At 45.2% G+C, this 9,272-nt stretch overlaps 1 protein-coding gene across 1 annotated transcript; it reads right to left on the bottom strand.

Moving 5' to 3' along the window:
• Positions 1 to 209: 209 nt before the first annotated feature.
• LOC130117186 (ceramide-1-phosphate transfer protein-like) lies at positions 210 to 8,421 on the bottom strand. Its single transcript, XM_056285357.1, has 4 exons — positions 8,238 to 8,421; positions 1,965 to 2,023; positions 1,652 to 1,830; positions 210 to 1,499 (listed from the first exon to the last, which is right to left on the bottom strand). The coding sequence occupies exons 1-4, from the start codon at positions 8,305 to 8,307 to the stop codon at positions 881 to 883; spliced, it is 927 nt and encodes a 308-aa protein (XP_056141332.1). The 5' UTR covers positions 8,308 to 8,421; the 3' UTR covers positions 210 to 880.
• Between the last annotated feature and the right edge of the window lie 851 nt (positions 8,422 to 9,272).

Raw genomic sequence — 9,272 nt, 5'->3', positions numbered from 1 at the left:
AGCTGATGTTCCACACAGCTGATGTCCGTGCTTTTACGTGGCATTACATAAGGGAAGAAGGGCCCGTGGCGCACACACAAACCATTGCTGGATAATGTGTAACATTACATAATAATGCTGCAGCATCATAATGCCAAATACACCACAATACTTGATTAAACTTCAAATTCGTCATTTACTGACATATAATTTATGCTCATGATAGAAAAAATTGTAGTGCAAAAACAGAAAAATATATACATCTTATTTAAGCTCCAGAATTACTACATTGCAAAGGACCATTACCTGCCCCTGAAAGTCCACACTTTGTGTCCAGCATATGCTGATTTAATGTGATAGCCCATGTTGTAACGTGGTTAGCAAGAACATGATTAAGATTTGTCACATATTTGTAGGCCTATGAACAGTATTTTGTACTAGTTAGTTTTAGTTTAGGGATGGCAAGCTAAATCACCTTCTAATAGCAATTGGCAGTCATTATGAGAGCCGATGTGTAAAAAACAATCATTTACATAAATAAATCAGAGTTGGCCTCTCAAGAAGGCTAAATGAATCACCATAGGCTTTAAAATGTTTTTATAAAATAAGGGTGAAAGGTATGGGATGAGGAATGTCTATGGACTTAAGGTAAACAGGGAAAATTAGCTGATTGTTCCCGCTGGTCTTTGGTTGGGAGGAAAACATGGCACTCATAATTGGCAAATGATGATTAAGACCCTGCACAATTTCTTGTAATGTTTATACTCCTTTCAAGGCAAAACGTCTTTAATATAACTGGTATGATCTGTTAAAGCCAGGTTTGTACAGCAAGACAGGGCAAATAGTCCTGGAAGCTGTACTGCTATCACTGTGCATATATCCAGGGACTCCCTTCTCTACTTTATGGCAAGTCCAGCATGCCATTTTCCTCCAGGGCCCATTGAGTCCTGTCATAAACCTCCCCTAAGGCCTGAACCACCGTGGTCAGCAGCACACTGAGCTCCTCCTGGTTTTGCATGCACACCAGCCTGAAGAAGAAGGCTCGCTCAGGCATGGCGATGAAGGCTAGCTCAGCAGCCCTGCGGACAAACCAGGTATGGTGGTGTGCAAGGGTGCCCTGGTAGGCCTCACGACAGAGCTCCGAGGGGCTCCTGAGGCGGCCAGTCTCTGGAGTTTCAGCTAGCTTCTCCAGGAACAGCTTCAGCCAGAGTAGAGCACGGTGCAGACGCAGGAGGGTGCGACAGCCAGAGTCTGTCTGGTGGTGGAAGTCCACCAGGCCTTGGTTTAGTTCAGCATGGATCATGGAGCGCACAGAATGGTAAGCACCGGCATGATGTGAGGACTCCGGCTTATCCAGTACACCAACCTCTGTGGTCACATAATCTATCAGGCTTTTGTCAGAGCCCACCTCTGCCTCCGGGCTCTCATCTGCCAGCAGGGCCAGCTGGCGGATAATAGAGGTCTTGGTCTCAATCTCTTTAGATATCAGTCCAACCATCGGGCCCAGTGCCTCCATAAACCTAATAATTGAGAGACAGAATGGGTCGAGTCAGCCAAACAGTCCAGAGTCCAGATTTTTGCTGACCCACAAAGGACATCATTCATCCTCATGGGTCTTAATGAATGCGTTTTGTTTTCTGGGTGTACTCCCACTCCATTGTGATGATCTTACTTTACAAGCTCATCCCAGCTGGCGAGATATGGCTGCAGCAGCACGTCTGATTGATGGCTGGATGCAGCTAGCAGGTGGGAGAGCAGCAGCGACGACTGGAACGTCTGACCCGGACACTCCTCCAGGCCCACAGAGCCCTCAGTTCGCTCAGCCACACTGCTATTGGGCAGATGGTTAAACTGGAGATGGCGGGGTAGGGGCCGGGGTGGGGACGACAGATAGGGATTCATTGGATTCAAGTTGTCAACTCACTCTGGGAACTTCAGGTCAAATTAGATAAAATTTCAGAAGTGACTTAATTTGATTTGATTACCTTGTTGATCTGATTGTAGCTTTTCAAGCAAGAATCCCAGTGGTAATCCAATCCTCCCTCTGCAATAGAGGGGAGAACAGAGGGAGGGAAGAGATATGGGTGAGTAAAAGGACTAGAATTTCTAAATGAAACAAAGAAAGTATACCGTCGAAAACTAGTTTTTTTATTTCATTAAAAATGAAAATAAATAGGAATAAAAAACAGAAACAATTTGCACAGTCTCAGCAAGAACACTTTGGACCCGGACTCACGCTTGGCATCATGAATGAACACAAAGACAAACAGAAACACAAGCAGATAGACAGATAGAAGGACAAATAGACTATATAAATATTCTTTATACGTGTGAAAAAAACAAAAAAACAAAAACAAAAAATAAGCACCAAAAAAAAATTGGCATGTCTCAACATTGACAGTTCTTTGCTAGTACAGTCCACTGCTTCAGTTCTCCAAAATAGAAACATGTCTTTGAGTTTCTTCCTTCATAAGATCCCTCTGCCGTACAGCGCCACTAAAATGTGACGAACCAAACACCCAGATAACGTGACATTGTTACTACAAAACAGACTGTCTTCCATATTATACTCTTGGAGTAACTTGTTCAGAATCAGAATGGTCTTTATTTTAGCCATGTGTTTGCACACACGTGGGATTTGATGCCGGATTAGTGGCTCTCTGTGTACTTACACAGAATAACACACACCAATCTTCAGGACTATATTCTTATATATTCCTGAGTATATGTAACACTGACTGCCATTCTTGAAGAAACCAACTCTTATGTAAGTTAACTCAGGGGAATGTTTAGTTTTAAGCTTTTGATGATTATTTTTTGATGGCGGTGCAAATTAATGTTTGAGGCTGCCTCACCCAGTACCGTCCATGTAGTGTCTTTTTCCACGTCTGCATCTAAGTGTGTCCTCGTTTGATGGCTGGGAGAGCTGGTGCTGGATCGGCTGGGAGAGCTTGGTCTGGTGCGTCTTGTGAGCCCATGCGGGGACCACGGCCCTGCCTGGAGCTGCAACTGAGGGCAGGCTAAGCTAACTACTAGCCCATGCAGACCGGCAGTTCCGCGTTACTGAAAATCAGTGAAAAGAGTACCGAAGTGACTGGAGACTGTGTCCACACAGAGATGTTCTGACCAGGAGGAGTCTGCACTAGCTGGAAACTGGCTAGGACTGTTTAACAATATTGATATCAATTAATAAAACATTGAATTTTCTATTCATTCTATTCATTCACTTATCTGTATTTTTTTTAATTTTTTTCAAAGGATACTTTTTCCACTTCCAGTGTGGGAAGATGGAGGTGCAAATTCACGTTGGCAGCGACCTCACCCATTACCAGTGTGGGAAGATAGCAGCGCGAATTCCCGTTTGCGGCGGCTTCACCCAGTACCATCCATGCAATGTCTTTGTCCGCGTCTGCGTCTAAATTTGTGTTTGTTTGACGGCTGTGAGAGCTGGCGCTGGATCGGCTGGGAGAGCTTGGTCTGCCGCATCCTGTGGGCCCAGGGACCACGGCCCTGCATGGAGCTGTGCCCGAAGAGGTAACACCGAGAGCGGTCTGACAGGAAGCGGAAGCGGGGCAGGCTAAGCTAACTGCTAGCCCATGCAGACCGGCAGTTCCGATAACACCGAGGGCGGTCTGGCGGTGGCTTCGCCTAGCCTGGACTGTGTTTTTAGTGTCGTCGTGTGGAGTGCGGGGAGGTGTGTTGAAGGTATCTGGCTGGGAGAGCTAGCATTGGATTGGCTGAGGGAGCTTGGTCTGCTACATCCTGTGGACCCAAGGACCACGGCCCTGACCGGAGCTGTGCCCAAAGAGGAAACACCGAGGGCGGTCTGACAGGGTGTGGAAGCGGGGCAGACTAAGCTAACTGCTAGCTTATGCACACCGGCAGTCATCCTGGTTGGCGTTTGTTATCCTGGACAGTGTTTTTTTTTATTTTTTTTATTTTTTTTTAGTGTAGATATGTGTGTTAGTTTGGATATGTGTGTTCTTGTAGTTTTTAGATATGTGTTTTTTTCTTTGTGTTGCACTGCTGTGGGCTGGGAAAAATGATGTTTCGTTTCATTTCATGTGCGCAAGTGCATGAAGTGAAATGACAGAATGTTTCTGATTCTGAACTCGGTTCAGCTTTTCATAAACCAGATCTTATGACTGGTTGCCTGTGCGGTGCATGTGATGGACATCACCTGCAGGGACCTGCTGCCTCACTCCTTCATACACAGCATCCACTCTCGCAGAAGGTCACAAAAATTTGTGGGGTAATCAAGGATCGTTTTGGGTAGGATCTTTTCTCACTATCCCTGCCGCTACCCCATAATCCATAAACAAACTATCACTTTGTCTAGTTCTACTTCAACAAATAAGAATTTAATCTGCAAACCCCTGAAACCTTATGGACACCCGTCCTACCACCTTCAAACTCTCCATTACACACCTCTGGCACATTGTGACTGATAATCAGAAATCAGAGACAGAATCCGAAACACTGTGAAACGAAACACATTTCCCCCAGCCCACAGCAGCGCAACACAAAGACAACTAGAAAATGCTTTTCCACAGAAAAAGCGTGTGAATGCTGAGCTGCTGAAAGAAATCGCGAAAGCATTGCTGAAAATGGATAAATAAGAAAAGTCAGAAAGTCACTAGCCTACCTGAAATACCTGGAAACTGAAATGTGAAATGGCTGAATATTTTAAAAGTTTTAAAGGTATAAAAAACTGAAAAATTTGCCATAATGTGCTAAATACATGAATAGTTTGATTGCTGAATGGTATAGTTTAAACTATGAAAAAGTGGAAGTGGTGCCACTAATAAAGAACTGCAAAGCAATAGTGTGAATGCCCAGCATTCACACTAATTAGGCTGGCAGTTTAGTTTCAAATTGACATGTGATGTCACAATAGGACCGAACATTCTAACAGGCAAAATGTATGGCAGAATTGCTAAAATGTGAGTTGAATTGTTCAAAAACTATAAAATATTTTTAAAATTTGAATAGGATTCTGAAAGAGCTTAATGTCATGAACTGTTTAAGCTTTAAATGGGGGTTGTAGCTCAAAAAATGAAGGAGGAGATACAGTTCAAAGGTGATGAGGGTTTCAACCTTTCCCCATAGACTTCCATTGTTTTGAAAAAGTGGAATAAGCTTAATATGTCTAAAAGTACAAAAGATAAAAAAACAGAAATGTGAGCCTTAATGGGCTTAAAGAGATGAACATGATTTCAGTGGCTAAAAGTATGAAGGAGTGAAAGAGGTGGAAAGGTTGCAAAAGTCCCCCATTGACTCCGATTCAAAAATGGCTGAAAAAAGTTGAATATTTCAAAAAAGTTCAAAAGGTATGAAAAATCTGAAAGGGGAGCAATAATGTCCTTAACGAGTTGAACATTTTGATAGTTGAATAGTTTCAGTAGCTAAAAGTATGAAGGAGCTACAAAGTGTCAAAAAATGGGCGGAAGATAAATAAATAAATAAAGAACTGCAAAGCAATAGTGTGAATGCCCAGAATTCACACTAAAAACACATATCCAGAAACTACAAGAACTACATGAACACATATATCCAAACTAACACATGTATCTAAACTAAAAAAAATAAATAAATAAAAATCACTGTCCAGGACAACGCCAGGGTGACTGTCAGAACTGCCGGTCTGCATGGGCTAGCAGTTAGGTTAGCCTGCCCCGCTTCCGCGTCCTGTCATACCGCCCTCGGTGTTACCTCTTTGGGCACAGCTCCAGGCAGGGCTGTGGTTCCTGGGTCCACAGGACGCAGCAGACCAAGCTCTCCCAGACATCAAACGAAGACAAACTTAGACGTAGACGTGGACAAAGACACTGCATGGACGGTACTGGGTGAGGCCGCCGCAAACGAGAATTTGCGCCGCCATCTTCCCACACCGGAAGCGGAAAAATTACCCTTTGAAAAAGTTACAAAAGTACGGATAAGTACCCATTTCAAAATTACTCAAAATTGACGTAGCAGAAATAAATCCACGAGTAAATAAAGTGAAAATGCACAAATTAATAGAAAATTAAATGTTTTATCAATTGACATCAATATTGTTAGGCAGTCCTGGCCAGTTTCCAGCTAGTGCAGACCCCTCCTGGTCAGAACGCCTCTGTGTGGACACCGTCTCCAGTCACTTCGGTACTCTTTTCACTAATTTTCAGCATTCCTCATTCCCTTTGTAACAAATGCTTGAGTGTGTTCACAGCTCACAGTGAACTAACTGGTGCATCATGTGAATTACATTCAGCCCATTAAGGCCACAGAAGAGGTTGAGAGAGGGGGGGGGGTTGAGAGAGAGAGAGAGAGAGAGAGAGAGAGAGAGAGAGAGAGAGAGAGAGAGAGAGAGAGAGAGAGAGAGAGAGAGAGAGAAAGAGAGAACGAAGTACCCCAGCAGCTTAGCAGCTTTTCCCGTGTACAGGGATTTGCCATACTCGTGTAAAAGTACGACCAAGACGGTCATTTTCAAAGTTTAATAACTTTGTGGGGAAAAAGGATAAAGACCTGCCGCTCCCTGAATTCCCCTAAAATTGCATGTATTTACATTAAAATGACTTTTAGATCAATTGCACAAAAGAAAGGTTACGACAAGATCTACCTAAAACGCCCACGGACGGTCAAAATGACCGTCTCAGAATTTGCGCGTCATCGTGCGCGCGTCATGTCACTATTTATGACGGGTGTTGGTGGAGTCATTTCCTTCGTGAAGTTCCTTGCTCTGTCCTAGAAACACACTAGCGTTCTCCAGTGCAGAGAAATAGTCTAAACCTGATTTTTATGTTCAACATGTCTGATTACAGACGCCGTTACAGACACACCATTGACTACCACCGAGCCGTTGCAGTATTTACAGGCGTTGGACAGCCGCCATTTTAAATTGTTTGGAAAATAATCGTAACGTTGTTAAAATTTTTAATTTTGGTGTCAGTTTCATAACAGACATACTAACATGTATAATGCATTCATATTTCAACTGGGTATTTATCTTGACAGAATAGAGTTTTAAAACCGGCGGTCGTTTTGACCGCCCATGGTCGTTTTAGGTAGGAGTGAAATCCCCGTCGTTCTAGTGTTAAAACGATCACTATATCAGCAGCTACACTTCTGATATGGATTTGAATCCAGTGCTGATCTCATTTCTTCTCCAGAAAACCTCACTGCCCCGTGTGTAGTCTGTTCAGTCTGCCCACGCAAAGCTCTCACACACTGTCAGGCTGAACGCGTCTCACGTCCAGTGTCTGAACCGCTCGACCCAGATTTGAGCAGTTCTGCACGGATATGAGGTAAGTTGTGGAACTGACGTCAGGATCTGTTCCCTCCCCATACATAATTATGGCTTTTGATTTTCCAGTTGAACCCTGGAGGATAATTACGAAGTGATTTTTTCCCCAAGTCATGCATATCTATGTACACTAAAGTAGATTGTGTTTCCATGTCTCTTTCCCCCATACTGATGTGTTATCTGAACACAGCCAATGTCACAGTTTGAGTCTCATGCAGAGTCAGACAATGAAATGCACAAAGGACTGGACAGGAAACATAAGATCCAGTGGTGTTTATGAATTACAGAAGTTCAGAATTTGTTGAATACAAATTAAATTCAACTTGTAATACATATATACGCACACACACATATATATTTATATGGGGGGGTTGGGGGGGGGTCAATTTTTGCTTTATCACATATGAAACGGAGGACTGACATGCAGCTCGGGTGTTAGCTGGGCCAGAAGTCAGGATGTTGCGGTCATGCCTGATCCTACACGTAGTAGGTCTCCGCTGTCTGAGCCTTCCAGATGCACGCGGGCTACAATAGCATGTGTTCCTGAACATCCCAAAGCTTGTAAATGCTCATATCATTCGGAAAAAAATATAGTCGTCGTCTCATCTCACACCCAAAACAATGAGTCACAATATAATATCATATACTGCAGTAAAATACTTGTGGTTGGAAAATATTACGAGTTCAATAGTGCAACTGAGTCCAAAGTGATGTGACTGCCATGCCTGGTGCTACAGCCGGTGCACCATGTGATACATTCCTGACCTACACTCCATACATCTCAGACAAGGAAGGCTTGTGTAGATTCGTAGCGCACCCCCCCCCCCATACACACTCGCGCGCGCACGGACACACGCGCGCGCGCGCACACACACACACACACACACACACACACACACACACACACACACACACACACACACACACACACACACACACATTTTAACGACGCAAAGTCACGGCCACAAATACTCACGTAGCCACAAGTAGCCGAAGAAGAGCAGCAGCACCGTGATGGCCGCAGCAGCCTTGCTCTTCACTCCCATGCTGACGCTCGGTGCTGTTCGTGCCGCGGTCCTTCTCTGTTCCACTCCCTCTTCTATCTGTTCATTCCAAATGTGTCTCACATGAGTTCTTGTCCCCTTGCACAGGCTGTCACCACAAATACTCTCCTGACCCCCCCACCCCCCCACCCCACCCACCCTCTCAACTCTCTCACACTCCTCCCCAAAGCGCAGCGGAAAAAAGTTGCTTTCTCGTCCGCACCGACTAAAGTACGCGGACGGAGCGCAGCAGCGCCGTCACTTTTTACTGTCTTCCGCTGCGTTTGTCTGTACAAGCCAGTCAGCCGGGCGGTGTTGCCTCTCTGTGTCTGTTTGCCTTGGTTCGGTCCTCCCCTGTTCTGATTCGGCTGTGTCTGTTTGCCTTGGTTCGGTCCTCCCCTGTTCTGATTCGGCTGTGTGTCTGTTTGCCTTGGTTCGGTCCTCTCCTGTTCTGATTCGGCTGTGTGTCTGTTTGCCTTGGTTCGGTCCTCTCCTGTTCTGACTCGGCTGTGTGTCTGTTTGCCTTGGTTCGGTCCTCTCCTGTTCTGACTCGGCTGTGTGTCTGTTTGCCTTGGTTCGGTCCTCCCCTGTTCTGACTCGGCTGTGTGTCTGTTTGCCTTGGTTCGGTCCTCCCCTGTTCTGACTCGGCTGTGTGTCTGTTTGCCTTGGTTCGGTCCTCCTCTGTTCTGACTCGGCTGGGTTTCTGTTCGTATGTTGCTCAGGATGACGCTGCACAGATCAGCCGTGCTGGAAGCAGCGCAGCGGTGGCCACAAACCTTCCTCCAAACTCATCTTCCATATACTATGTAGCTAGTCTCTGGCCAGCTCGAGTTTCCTTTCTCCTCCCATAAGCTGCTGCTTCACCCCAACCCCCCTCTCCCTCTCCCTCCAACACACACGCTGCAACATACCCTCCCCCACGCACACCAATATAACCCCCCCCACACACACACACACACACGCCAACA

The sequence above is a fragment of the Lampris incognitus genome, chromosome 8 (genome assembly GCF_029633865.1).
Source record: "Lampris incognitus isolate fLamInc1 chromosome 8, fLamInc1.hap2, whole genome shotgun sequence".
NCBI lineage: Eukaryota > Metazoa > Chordata > Actinopteri > Lampriformes > Lampridae > Lampris > Lampris incognitus.
The sequence above is the reverse complement of the archived record's forward strand: the minus strand, read 5'-3'. Positions and strand labels throughout refer to the sequence as shown.